Source organism: Gossypium raimondii, chromosome 7 (genome assembly GCF_025698545.1).
Source record: "Gossypium raimondii isolate GPD5lz chromosome 7, ASM2569854v1, whole genome shotgun sequence".
Taxonomy (NCBI): Eukaryota; Viridiplantae; Streptophyta; class Magnoliopsida; order Malvales; family Malvaceae; genus Gossypium; species Gossypium raimondii.
This window is the reverse complement of record NC_068571.1, coordinates 38,025,772-38,040,155: the sequence shown is the minus strand read 5'-3', so window position 1 is coordinate 38,040,155 and position 14,384 is coordinate 38,025,772. Positions and strand designations below refer to the sequence as shown.

The window sequence follows — 14,384 nt, the reverse complement described above, 5'->3', positions numbered from 1 at the left end:
CAAGAAGAAGAAATTTATTAAAAAAGGGCAAAGAAAATTGGGAAAACAATTTTGCCATCCCACGTTTTATTATTGGACCTTTATATAAAATAAGGTTTATTTTTGGATGAAACTCACTGCTTTCATTGCTCTTTTCTTTTGCCTTTGCTTCAGTGCTGTTTTTATGAGAATTGTTCATTTGAAGACTATATTATATTATTAATTTAGATTAAATTATAATAATCAATCTAACTAAATTGGTATTTATAAAATATCATCATCTTATTAAATTGATATTTTAGTATAAAATTAAGATAATAAGAGAAATTCATGTATTAGGAATATAATTAATAATTAAACAAATTCATTCAACAATCAAACAAACATAGACACAAAAGAAATTTTATAACTAACAATGATTAATGATTAAACCATAAGTCAACTATATTTTTAAGATGAAATAAAACTCTAACCAAATTTATAAATAATATTTAATCAAGTAGCATTTAAAAAAATTACCGATAAAAAATAGAAATTGTTGATTTAATAATAATAATAATTTAATAAAAATCGTGATAATCACATTTTAATAAAAACAGTGCAAGAAGAAAAAAAAAGATTTAATATCCGCCGGAAGAGAAGGTTTGATGTCACTAGCTCGCCTGACACGGGAAAGAGAAATTACCCTATCATTAGTAGCCACGTCACTCTCGTAATTTTCACACGTGTTCCACGACAGCAGAGTAAGCCAAGTAGGCACGTGTGGAATTCATGAGGGAACATCGTCCGCGTCATCACTTTCCCCAAACGGTGGTGCGTCATCACTTTCCCCAAACGGTGGTCTTACCTTCGATCCCACACCTCCTTAGGGCCAGTTCTTCATTGCTTTTGAAAAGTGCTGTGGAGAAGTGCTTTTGAATATTTGAAGTGTTTGGCATTGCTGTCAAAAAGTACTTTTGAAGAATAAAATGTCCATTTTAGACATAATATTATAAAGTAATAAATATGTATTTAAATAATGTTCAAATTAGTTAATATTATGATATTTTAACAAAAATATAAAAAATAATTTATTATAACTTATTGTTAATATTTTAATATATAATATTAATTTTAAATATTTCTAAGTAATTAATATTAATTATTTGTTAAATTTAATTAGAATATATAAATGATATTTAAATATTTAAATATAATAATTAAATATTTGTAATTAGATATTGACACATTTGTATTATTTTATTTTAAAATGTATTTGAATATATGACTCATATTATATGTTTAATAACAATAATTATCAATAACATCATAAATAGGAAAACAATAAAAAAATATTTAGAATTATTAATGTACCTGGAGCCTACTATCCCACCATTCATCCGATGCATCAACGGTTCTTTTTATAGGATTCCAACCTAAACCAGTATCTTCGGCTTTAAGTTTCTTCCAAGCTTTCCATTCTTTTTTTAGGGCATCCCACCTATTTTTAAGTTGTCTTTGTGAAAAACCCTTGCCCGTTTCTTTCTCAAAGTTGGTCATTATTTTCAACCATCCATCTATTGTGAAATGAGTACCAGGCCTATTGCCTTTCAATATCTCTTTAATACAAATATCACAAAATATTTCTGTCAATCTCTTATCTCACATTGCTTTTACTTTTTCATCACTAACTTCAACCGCCGAAGTACTCATCTATTGTGTATACAAACAGTCAAGAAAATAAAATGTCACATAAGTATATATGTTTAGATGTGTATATAATGATAATAATGAAGTAATCCAAGAAATTGATTAATGATATAACTTAAATGGCGCATATAAAAGTAAGGTTAAATATCAGGAACTAGTTTGAGAAAGAATAAACAAAAGAAAACCCCACATAGAAATGGAAACTTGGGCAGCAAAATTTTCACTAAAACTCAACAATTTAATATACCATATATATTTTGAGAAATAAATAAATTGCCAGTAAAAGAAAGGCTACCCGCGCTTGTTGAAGGTTAAGTTATACAAATACAGAAAGTTAAAGACTCAACAGTCTCTTCAGTTCTCGGTTACTGATTGCAAAGAGATTAGGGGCAGTTTTCTTATTTTTATTTTTATTTGATGATCCAAACGGAAGCCTTTCTTTCAGCCTTTTTCTTCTCAAATGGTCTCTTCTTCTCATTATCTCTCGCTCTTTTCACTCTCCTCATACCTGCCCGTAAAAACTCTTTGACCAAAAATGGATAAAAAGTGAACATGCACACGGAAATCTTTCAAGAAAAACCCAGAAAAACTGAAATTTATTTAAGGAAAGTGAGAAAGGAACCAAAAGGTAATCTTCATATCAGAATTAAGAGAAAAAAAAAAATTCCCCAGATCTTTTTTGTTCTTTTGGTTGTTTAAACTGCGTTTGTCTTTCACTACACTTAGATCCTTTTTCGTTCATAAACCCCTTCAAGGTTAGGTTTTTATTCTCTCTTTTACGACTTTCTTTTAAGGGTTTGATATGTATAAGTTTTTTTACTATGTGTGTCATTTTTACCATTGATTGCATCTATAGAATTGATGTTTCATATTATACATGTTTCCTGGTATTGGATATGATATGTGTGTGTGTGTGTCTAAACTTTGCTTCCTAAAATGTTGGTTCTGTTCTTGTAAGAGATTAGTAATTTAAATCTACTTATGTTCAGATAAGCGTTTAGAGGTAATTGCAAACAGAAGACAGTGGAAGAAATCCAACTGCTGTTCTGCTAAGGTTGATTGATGGTCATTATGGATTTTAAAAGTATAACTTGGGTTGGTCATGTACATCAGAAATTTGAAGCCATGTGCCTAGAGGCAGAAGAAATTATGTACCAGGTATGCTCCATTTCAGTAGAAGATATGTTTCTTAATAATCTTTCTCTTGTATCTTCCCCAACCTTTTTCTGCTAATGTTTTGGATTGTCTATTACTTAGCTTCAGGAGTGGAATTACACTTCTGGGAAATGGAATGGAGATCCTAACGACAAAGGTAACATTCTGGATACTCGTAAAAGGTGTCTTTTAATTTCTTGTTTCTAGTTACTTACTGATGGCTTTGTGTTTCGTATAGGTATTCAAACTAGTGAAGACTACAGGTTCTATGCTATTTCAGCTGAGTTCCCAGAAGTCAACAACAAAGATAAGACTACAGGTTCTATGCTACCTACAGTATCCTTGTTGACAATGTTGAGAAACAAACTGGTAGCTTGTACACTGATTGGGATCTTCTCCCACCTAAGAAAATAAAGGATCCTGAGGCCAAGAAGGTAGTTAACCGTAATTGGTCAAACCTGATCTAAATTAATGTCATTTTGGCTTATTTTGTTCTCATATGAATTTTGAATACAACTTAAGTATATTGCTTCATGGACAGCTTGAAGATTGGGATGACAAGGAATACATCCCTGATCCCGAAGACAAGAAGCCTGAGGTAGTAACCTTGCCCCCTCATTCTCTTATGCTACTTTATATATACTTCCTGAAAGGGCATGGGCAAAATAATCTCGTCTTTGATTACTATAGGGTTATGATGACATTCCAAAAGAAATTCCAGATCCTGATGCTAAGAAGGTAGTCCTTTAATTCGGTTTGGGTTTTGATTCCAGAAACCCTATGCTAACATCATTTGTTTTGTCCATTATCTTAGCAGCCAATACCATCTGTTTCATCATGCATAAAAGTTCAGGCAACAAAACTCATCCTACGAAAAAAAGATAAACTCACCGGTGGTGGAGAAGAGGAACAAAGCACCAGCAGAGGAACAAATAACCAGCAGAGGAACAAAAAACCAGCACCAGCAGAGGAACAAAGAACCAGCACCAGCACTAGCAGAAGAACAAAGAACCAGCACCAGCAGAGGATCAAAGAAGCAGCAGAGAACAAAAAACCAGCAATGAGAGAAGAGATGAGAGCAAAGAACCAATTTGTGTGTGGCTAAAAAAGTAAAACAGCAGCTTAGAAGCACTTTTGGGTGTATTCTTCATTGCTTTTCACCCAAAAGCACTTTTGGGTGTAAAAGTGCTTCTCCACCGGGTTGAAGAACTAGCCCTTACTAATCTTCTATCCCATTTTCTCTCTCTATCTATAAAAGAAGAAACAACATTTTCAATTTCCATTTTTCCTTTGTTTGCTTTCTTCCTCTCTCTTTTCTCTCGCTAAGTACTCTCCTTTGCCTTCAAGTTATCTTCTTTTCGGCCTCGCCTTTATTCAAAAACCCTAACATACGACCTAATACCCCTCCCCCCCCCCCTTTTTATTTTTTTGTATTCATCTCTTGTTTTGCAAATTTCAGCTGGGTCTCCAAACTTCCTCTCCTCCTTCCTTTGCAGGTGATTTTTCCCTTTTCCTTTTATTTCTTGCTCAGTCAAAGTTGGGTTTCTACTTTTTAATGGTTATATTGCATCTCTCTCTCTAAAAAAAATATTATTCGGTTTTTGACTTCTGGGTCTTTCTTGGTCGTTGGTGGGGTATTTGATTATTTTCTGTTTTGGAGTTTATTTTATTATGTTGTTGCCATTTTGCCTGCTTGATTGGTCTAAGAAATGGTAGGAAAATATAAAGAAACGAGAAGCTTTCGAGTATTTTAATTTTAGACAACATTTTGGTTTTAACCAGGAAGTCAAGTTAGTTTATTAGGTCCCTCCCTTTCAATGAACCCTTGTTTTTTTTTTTTTTCTTATTTACTTCAATTATGTGGTATGTAACAAAGGGTTTTTGGTTCATAAGATGATCTTAAAATTTCCTACCTTGTCTTGGAAACCAAACAATGTTCTTGGCTGATAAAGTTTTCAGTCTTTGGTTGATATTTTTCTTGGAAATTTTGGATGGTTGTTGGTTGCAGCTTGGGCTAGTGAAGGTGAAATTTTTGGGAATTTTTCTGGGTACAATATTTTGAGTAATTTGAGGGTTTTATTGTTTAAAGTTCGAGGTCTGGGTCTCATGAGACTTGTTAGGGCAATGCAGAGATTGTTTCGCGATGAGGTGAACGTGCTGGGCTGGAAGAAATCCTTCAGCCAAGGGATTGGCGTTACTGTGCCCAAGGCAAGAACTCGTGACAAACCTATGAGTAGGGTTTTGAATTTCTAAATTTAAGGGGTTTTGAAGGGAAGAATTAGGACAGAGTATCTCACTGAGAATAGTTATCATCAAAAGCTATGACTTGCATTTGGTTCAAAGAGGTTCCACTGGCAGCTCTTCTTTGAATCTGAGCCGCTCTTCTTCCTTGCCCGGACCATCTGCTTTTTCTACTCATCAAGTTCCTTCAGCTGCAAAAGATGGGGAGGTTAATGAGGAAGTGTCAGAACTAGTTGCTTCAGATGAGCATTTAGAGTGTTCCAGGAGTAGTGAGAATAAGGGTGTGAAAGATGATCCTTTGGTAGAAAATTTGCGAAATGATCGGAATGGAACTTCAAGTGATGCAATTGCTGAGGCTGAGAAAGTGAACACTCTTGCTGCCTTGGGTTCATGTGATATGATGAATGATTCAGGTGAAAAAGTTGCTTCTGAAACCGAAGGTTCAAGTGGTGACCCCTCCCCAATTGGCAGCAGAAGTTCTCATCCTCCTCCACCTCCTGCTCCACCACCTAAACCTTCATCAGAAAACTTAAATTCAAGAAGATTTGCCTCAGGAAGCCCAAATCCTGTTCGTGCTGGATCATCTAGAAGAGCTGTTGCCTGGCCCATCGTTTCTACGAGAACCTCACCATCTGAGTCATGGCCTTCTTCTCCTAGATCTCATGGTGAGAATGAGGGTTACAATAGTGCTGATGAGCAAAGCCCATGCTTTGTATCCTCCTATGGTGATGCCGTAAGTTCTTTATTCTGGATAATCAAATCCTGTGTTTCATACTTCATTTTCTTATGGTGGAAAATCATCTAGTATGGAAATTTTCATATAATTGGCATGCAATAAGTATTATCATTTTATGCTATTGTACTGTTTCTTTTTTGAATGATTGCCCTGGTTTACTTTAAGCGGTATTATTTATCCATTTGTATCGTAAGGTTTTTATGCTGAATTTTTAAATTATATTGTTTATCTTGTTTGAAGAATGTTCTGTAGGTTTAGTATTCCTGCTGAAAAAGTTTGACCTGAAGTTAATGCTTGGGGTATTTTTTTTAAACGTCAGATTAACTTCTGCTGGTTTGCTGTATCTGATCCAGGAAAGGGAGCGGCAATTTGAAATTGATATTAGACTAGCAAAAGGTTTAGAAGTCAAACGGATGCTAGAAGATGGGAACTGCCTCTTCCGAGCTGTTGCTGATCAAGTGCATGGGGACTTTGAAGCTTATCATTTGGTTCATCAAATGTGCATTGATTACATGGTATTAATATCTCATACTTGAATCCTGTTTTTGAAACATAATGAACCATAGGATGTTATTGCTGCGTTGTAGGTCCTAGATGGTTGACCTAAGACGCATGTTAATTTTAAACTGAGTGGAACAGTTTGGTGAATGTTCCCTTAAAAAAAGAAAACCTTGAATTATTCCGAGAAAAGAGAACATGTAATTTGGTGATTGCTGTTTCTTTTTGTTTGGAAATAGAGTCCAATGATAGCTGCTGAAGGAGTTTTCTAATAATGTATTTATCTGCATGGGATTATAAGTTTAGTTAACTGCATGGTGAGGAGATACGTATTTCCAAGATGTGGGAGATGAGTAGAAAATCAAAGAAAAAAGATGAGTAGAGAGTTAAGGTTTCATTTATCTGGCATGCCAAAAGTAAAAAAGAAGGCTAAATATTCCCGTTTTACTCCAGTAAATTAAAAAAAAAAAAAAGATCAAAGTACCGTGCCATAAATTCTGTTATATGATTATAGTGTGATTAATTAGCTTAGAGTTTTGAGCATAATTAGAGGATAGAGGTTTGGCTTTCTAGGGAGGTCATAGAACTTTCTTTATATGTTTGGTAATATAGGATTGTCTCTGCCTTCAATCTGTCTGATGAGTACGATCAAAGCTTAGGTTTTGAGGATGTATGAAAGTAACTGGGTTCATTGAAATGCACCTGAGATGAGACATCTTTGGCATACATCCTCTTGTAACATGTTGAATCTTTTGTAACATGTTGAAATGTTCCTTGAGAACATGTTCACCAAACCCCTTATAGGATAGTACTGTTGTTGGCACTAAGATCACGGGATTGTCTTGTCTCTTTGTTTGGGTTGGCATGTTTTCTACTAGTTATTGTCTATAAGCTAAATTGAATATTTGGATGTGGTTAAACATATCCATGCGCTGTTTTGGATCATTGTAATGTTTTTAGTTTGTTTCAAAGGATTATATGATTTCATTTTCTTTTTATGTTTTCCTTTTTTGGGGTGTTCATATATTTAGTTTTGAGGTGCTTGAATGACATAATTTGGAGTATTCTCTGATGTATGCTTTACCTTTATATGTTCATCCAGGAGCGAGAGAGAGATCACTTTTCTCAGTTTATAACAGAAGGCTTTACATCTTATTGTAAGAGGAAAAGAAGAGATAAGGTATAAAGAGGCTATAACTTTTTATACGATCTTTAATGTTCTTATGTGAAACTGGTTTTAGCATCATATGCATATAGATATATTTCAATCTCGGAGTGGATTATTACTCATATTTTGATCTGTGGATTATTGCATAGCCAAGATTACAAGTGTTTCAATTAATCAAATTTGAAAAATACTAACCATGCATTTTTGTATTATGGTTAAAGCATCGATTTCTTGTATCTGGGAATGTAGGTGTATGGGAGCAATGTGGAGATTCAAGCCTTATCAGAAATGTATAACAGACCTATTCATATCTACTCCTACAGCATAGCTGATATCCTTGGTTGATGTTTCTAATATTGATTTAGTTTGTTTTTTTTTCTTTTACCATCTTCTTACCTTGAATGAACCAAAATTTATTTGATGCAGAACCTATCAACATATTTCATGGAAGCTATCAAACTGGTTGAGGTATTTGTTTAGAATTTTTTTATTTTTAATGATTTATTTAATTGAACTGAATGAACGTGGCATGATTAATTTAACCACTTATTCAATTTTAAAATCATTGTTTATAATAAATTATCTTGATACTCTCATATCAAATAATTTTTCCCTCATATTATTACAATGAAAACAAAAATTTAATGCATTTTATTTTCATGATTTGATTTTAACCTATCTCATATTGATCTATTATGTTAGCTAAAGTCAAAATATAAAATAGAGAAATATTGCAACGACTTTTATGAAATGGGAAATGTTGCAAGGAGCTGAATGATTTGAAAAAGGGTGATGTAAATCAAACAACCCCTTTTGAGAGGGTTGATGGTTCCAGCACGGCGGCTGCTTTCATTGTCAACCACTTGAAAACTTAAAGTCTACTCTCAAGTGCATTCGTCGCCTTAATTATCTTCAACCACCCCCCAAGTATCTAATTTCTTCGGAGATTTTGGTTAATTTAATTTAGTTAGTTGTATATATGAACTTTCAAATTAATTCCAGAATACTTTTTTAATAACCAGTTGTTGATGATTCTCCGGAACAAAACCCAATAAAATTCAAAGGTTTAGCTGAACAAAGATAGGGTTCTTTGTCGACTCTAAAGAGGGTTAATTAATCACACCTCTTTTCCACATTTTATATTATTATTTTTTTTATGTCTTTGACAAATTGGTTTGTCTCCCACTAATTAGTTTCATCAAATCTTTATCAATTAATTGCTTAAACCCAAAAAAAAAACATTTTCTTCTTAAATAAATATAATATTATAGAAAATGTTTAATACATAATTTGATATTTGAGTTTGACACTTTTTCTAATAAGGTACTGCGTTATTTTTGTTCTCCTGATCACTTGTACTTAGATAAAAGTTATATATTTTAGTATTTGAATGTCTAATTGAGTTTTAGAGTTGATTTGATGAAAATTCATAATTAGTTCTGAATTTTCATCAAATCTACAATAAATGTAAAATTAAACAGATTCGCAATTCACACTAAATTTATTCTATTAAAAAATTTATGAAAAATTCAAGCTTAATAATATTAGCAATTAACTTTCATAAAATTAATTCTAAAATATAAATTAAAACTAAAGTATTAAATCAAATTTCATATTTCAAAAAAAAAAAAAAAAAAACTCGAATAATAATAAGAAAAAGTAGAAGAAGAGAAGAGGAAATGCAAAAGCGATTGGAATATATATTATATGTGAAAAAGATGGAACCATGTTGATACTGTTTCCCGTTACATCTAATAATTGTGAAATTGGACAAAGCAGCACGCATGGATTGAAAAAGAAGAGTTGGTCAAAAGAAAATGGGAAAATTAAAACCCTTTTACTTTAGTTACAGAACAGTGGTAGTGGAGATATAAATATAAATAACTTTATTTGAATAAAAATGAAAATCCTTCTTTTCAAAAAAAGAATGTAATTTAATTCAGCAGTCGCTCAAGACTTCTTATCCCGTCTTCTACCTCTTGTAGTCAACCCAGCAGGGTTTTGCTTCTGCCACCTGCCTGTCTTATCCTTTGTAAATTTTATTTATTTACCTAAGATATGGAAGACGTTGACATATTCAAAATTTCCATTATTTGAATGGAGAAGAGAAATTTGGGAATTGAATCCCCCTATAAAACCCAATTCCCCTCTCTCTGCCTTAAAACAACAAAATGAATTCCACAACATCCCTGCCCCTTCATCAAGGCGGCATCACCCCAATCTCCGCCCTCCATCCTGACATCTTCCAATCCCACATCCTCGCCCTACTCGACGGCCCTTCCCTCGCCTCCCTCGCCTGCGTTTCCTCTCAATTACACGCCCTCTCCACCCATGATATTCTCTGGTTTAACATTTGTTCTTCCACTTGGCCGTCCCTCAACCATCCACGTCTTCAACAAATCATCTCTACTTTCCCCTCCGGCCACCGCTCCTTCTTCTCCGATTCTTTCCCCTTCCCCGATCTCCAACCGTTGAAGCTGGACGTCAACTCTTGCACTCTGCCAACGGAATTAATCTTCGCCGTTGATGTTTACTATCAAAACCAGATTATTTATTCTAAAGTCGAAGAATTGGACACGTCAAGCAGCTGGTTTTTGTGTTCCCCGTTCCGGGTGGATTTACTTGACCCGAAAGATTCGGCTTCGACGCCGGTAAGGTATCTCGGTGGCAGTCAAGATGAAGCCTGGCTGCAACATTTGGAAGAGAACTTGAGTTTAAGCTGGATCGTTATTAACCCGACCCGGAAGAAGGCGGTGAATGTGTCGAGTAGGAGAGCGGTTTCGGTGCAGCGGCACTGGTTGACAGGTGATGTGCAGGTGCGGTTTGGGACAGTGACAGCAGGAGATGAAGGGCGAGGATCATCCAGAGAGTTGGTAGAGTGTGGGGTAGTGGTCACGTGCTGCGGAAAAGAAGGAGGGGAAATGCACGTGAGGGAAGTGTGCATGGTAATGGAGGACATGGAAGGGAAAGGGTTGAATGGGAAGGACAGTTTAGTCATTTTGGAAGGGGTGATAGAGCAGGGGAGGAGGAAAGGAGGGGAGGGAAATGAAGGGAAGGGAAAATTCGAGGAATTCCAAGAGAGGAAAAGGGAGAGGAAAGAAGAGAATCAAAGGAAAGAGAGGGTATTGGATTTGGTGTGCATTACGGTTGGCGTCGTGGGTTTTGTTTCCTTTTGGTCGGCTATATTGTTCAAGTGAAAACAACACCAATATTTACTGTATAGTAAAATATGAAATTCAAATTTGACAGTCAAATGTATAAATTTTTACCATATCCAAAGTTCATGAAATTAATTATTTATGATTAATTTGACCGACTGCAATTCAAAATGGATGTTGCTCTCAATGAGTTTTGTGCATTTAATAATCGGGCTTACTTGGACTGCTCGCTCCTCGCTGCACCACAATATTTCTTCCTTAGATTCTAAGGGTTTGGTACCAATATTTCGTTTTGACGCCAAATGGATGTTTCTGATTAAATTTATAATCATGTTCACGTTTCATTCTACCTTGTATTACAAATATTATATATATATTGGTATCAGCATGCTCGAAACTCATTGGAGATTCTTTAAAAGTACAAACCGTATTTAAATCTCCAGTAGCCATTTTCGCCAAGTAATTCGCAATCTTATTTTGATCCCTTGAAATATGTTGGAATCTAACTTGCTGTCCATTCATAAGTAGAGAGTGGATGAGTCGTACCTCTGAAAGGCTATTATCCACTACATAACCGTTGGTAATAATATCAATCAGAATGATATTGTCACTTTCCACTTCATTCTATTCAATAGAAAGTCCCTCATAGATCGCCCTTGCCTCGGTTTGAAAATTTCCTGATTTGCCAACTATCATTGTAAAGCCAAAATAACTAGGTTCCATCTTGATTTCAAAACACCCCTTTATTGCAGTATAGGATTTTTGAGGAGAGAAACCTCTTTCAGTGTTAAGTTTCACCAAACCTGTTGATGGTAAGTTATGGATAATTCTAAGTATTATACATTTAAAAAAAGAATGGCATAGAATAGTCACTTAAAATAAAATATTTATGATATGATGTTAGTTTCTTTCTTGTAACATTAAAAAAGTTACAAATTTGGAATTTAAATACTTCAAATTACCATATTTAGTGCAATATTTTTAGTTCATAGATAAAATAAATGATTTATTAAATATTTGTTATTATATAGCATACATGCATATACCATTTATAAAGCAAGTAACATGAGTATTTTAAGAAACTTTTAGTTCTAGGTTAATTCCTTAAGTTGCAAATGTTTCCTTAATTATTACCCCTATAATTATGAGCCACACTATTAACTTAATTTAATTATAATATATAACATGTTAATTTAATTGCCATGTCATTACCCCACTATCATATAAATTGATTTAGGAATCAAATCTAACTAATTTTATTTTAATTTTTGTTTATTATATATATATATACACAAATCTTATAATATTTACATATACCGAAAGATAAAAACTATATATGTTTACGTTTAGGTAAAAGTTAAAAAAAAGTAAATATATTTGCACCAAAATTGAAATTAAAATTAATTACCGGCACCAGCCGGATAATAATAAACCCCGTCTGAGTTGTCAAAATTAGCATGTAATTGATTTTAACTACACATCAATTTTACTCCTTCAAAGCTACTGCCTCCTTTTTAAAAAAAAAAAAAAAATTCATTTACTCAAAATGTATTTGTTGCTTGCTAAGAAAGTTATTATCTGTAAGAACACAATTCAACTACCAAAAATTGATGGTTAAATAAATGAGTATGAACCTAATTAAATTTATGGCCGAAATAGAATTTTTTTCTTCTTTCCTAATTTTCATTCACAATAAAACACCAAAAGTTACTAAAACTTTCCTTTTAATTACTGTAGCTCAATTAAAAAAAATGTTTTCCTCTGCTTTTTGTTCTTCATGGTAAAAACGGTTAATTCATATAGAGCCGTCGCATTACATGAATACAAAACAAACAATCGATAGTATGAACATAATACCAAAACCGCAACTATTTTTTCATGTTAATGCATTTAAATAGTTAATTGTAGGTGGATTGAGAATATTAAATGTTCATATCCTACCAAAATATAAATTTGTTTAATTTCAAAAATATATTTAAAACATTAATTTACTTGTTGATTTGAAATCTTATCTAATCTTAAATAATTATAATACATTTAATTTTTCTAATAAAAGATCTAAAATAATCATAATTTAATTAAATTTATTTTAAAATTAATTTTTAGTGTTAATAAAATAAAAATTGTAAAATATAATACTAGTATATATAAAAGCATAATCCAATTGGTGTATAGGATTATCAGTCAACAAGGTAAAGGACAGCCCACTTTATCCACTCAAATCTTACGATCATACAATCCCACAAGCTTCCCAATATTCATAATCAATCCGTCACCACTTGCACTCAAAAGCCATACCCCCCAATAATGGCAGCTACATTTTCAAGCCCATCAACCGTCGTGCGCCTCGGCAGCGCCACCTCCTTCTCATCCCCACCGAACAACACCTGCCTCTCTTCAGGTACACTTTTTTTATTTTATCATGAACAGTGAGACCCAAATTCGTAAAATACCGTAAAACAATGGCATACATTTTGTCTCACTTTTCGACTCAATGGTAAATTTGAGATTTTCAAGAATTCTGAGCTCTCAAATATGAGTTTCACCTGTGTAAAACATGCGTGGGTGAGTTTAAATTTAACTTAATGCTACCAATAATTGGTTGATATAATTGTAAACTGTATTTTTAGTTGTGTTGAGTTTTAAGTGAGTGAATGTATGATTGCAGGGTTTTTGAAATCAAGTGTGAGGGGTAGGAACCCTTTGAGGCTGGCCGGTGCTTGCGGGGGAAAGTTCACATGGTAAGTTGTGACAGTAAAATGTTGATTTGTGAGTATTAATATGATGCTTCGAGGGATTAAATTGTTAGTTGTGATTGGATAATGGGAAGCTTTGAGAGGGACTGGCTGCGTAGGGACTTCAACGTAATAGGATTTGGGCTGATCGGATGGATTGCTCCGTCAAGCATACCGGCAATCAATGGCAAGAGCTTGACGGGGCTTTTGTTTGAGAGCATTGGAACCGAGCTTGCTCACTTCCCTACTCCTCCTCCTCCTACTTCTCAGTTTTGGTAAGTATATTTTACACTCTTTCTTTTGCTATAGATTTTTCAATGCCATTTGTACTTTGGGTTCATAATTTGTAGACAAGTTTAGCCCATTTTTCAGTAGGGGCCTGACCATTAGACCATGGAACCAAAATTTTTTTGGAGACATAACCCAAACCAATTGAATTTGAATTTTTTTCATTAATTTTTTTATCATATATTTTCTTTTAGATATAATGTCTAAAATTAATTATAGCTTCTCGTCAACCTTTAAATAGGATGATAATACGCTTCAACGCACTCGAACCCACGTCCTCCTACACTAACAACAATACCAATACCAATACCAATTGAATCAATAATCAATTAACTTTTAAAGTTAAACTTTGAATCTAATATTCACTTTTGTCAGTGACCCAACATCTTAATTGGAAAGATTTATCATCCCTATAAAGGCATGGAGAAGGAGAAGTTTGATTTATTTTCTTAATATTGGTTTCAATAAAAACAAAAAAATCAATTACATTAACCTTGATAAATGAGCAGGTTGTGGTTGGTATTATGGCACTTGGGACTGTTCATCACTCTTACACTTGGACAAATTGGGTTCAAGGGAAGGACTGAGGACTACTTTTAATTATTATTATTTTATTTATGAAATATGATATTACTTTGGTACTCTCTCTATCTTCCATCATTTCCCTATAATTGCTATGCACTTTGTTTCTTTTATGTCCCTTTCAATGCAAAAAAGACGGATTCTCTTCACTAAAA

At 33.6% G+C, this 14,384-nt stretch overlaps 4 protein-coding genes across 4 annotated transcripts; all 4 read left to right on the top strand.

Annotated features, from left to right (window-relative positions):
• Positions 1 to 3,322: 3,322 nt before the first annotated feature.
• LOC128042416 (uncharacterized) lies at positions 3,323 to 5,100 on the top strand. Its single transcript, XM_052633403.1, has 4 exons — positions 3,323 to 3,421; positions 3,514 to 3,561; positions 3,641 to 4,319; positions 4,832 to 5,100. Exons 1-3 carry the CDS (start codon positions 3,323 to 3,325, stop codon positions 3,926 to 3,928), a joined length of 435 nt encoding a protein of 144 aa, XP_052489363.1. The 3' UTR covers positions 3,929 to 4,319; positions 4,832 to 5,100.
• Positions 4,967 to 8,028, top strand: LOC105762038 (OVARIAN TUMOR DOMAIN-containing deubiquitinating enzyme 6). The gene is made up of 6 exons (XM_052633924.1): positions 4,967 to 4,971; positions 5,095 to 5,797; positions 6,154 to 6,315; positions 7,401 to 7,478; positions 7,716 to 7,806; positions 7,893 to 8,028. Exons 1-6 carry the CDS (start codon positions 4,967 to 4,969, stop codon positions 7,931 to 7,933), a joined length of 1,080 nt encoding a protein of 359 aa, XP_052489884.1. The 3' UTR covers positions 7,934 to 8,028.
• A 1,369-nt stretch (positions 8,029 to 9,397) lies between these two features.
• On the top strand, positions 9,398 to 10,773 carry LOC105792841 (F-box protein At2g27310). The gene has a single exon (XM_012621651.2). The coding sequence runs from the start codon at positions 9,638 to 9,640 to the stop codon at positions 10,661 to 10,663; it is 1,026 nt and encodes a 341-aa protein (XP_012477105.1). The 5' UTR covers positions 9,398 to 9,637; the 3' UTR covers positions 10,664 to 10,773.
• Positions 10,774 to 12,810: 2,037 nt separating this feature from the next.
• Positions 12,811 to 14,384, top strand: LOC105792848 (photosystem I subunit O). Its single transcript, XM_012621664.2, has 4 exons — positions 12,811 to 13,025; positions 13,293 to 13,365; positions 13,455 to 13,634; positions 14,157 to 14,384. The coding sequence occupies exons 1-4, from the start codon at positions 12,932 to 12,934 to the stop codon at positions 14,245 to 14,247; spliced, it is 438 nt and encodes a 145-aa protein (XP_012477118.1). The 5' UTR covers positions 12,811 to 12,931; the 3' UTR covers positions 14,248 to 14,384.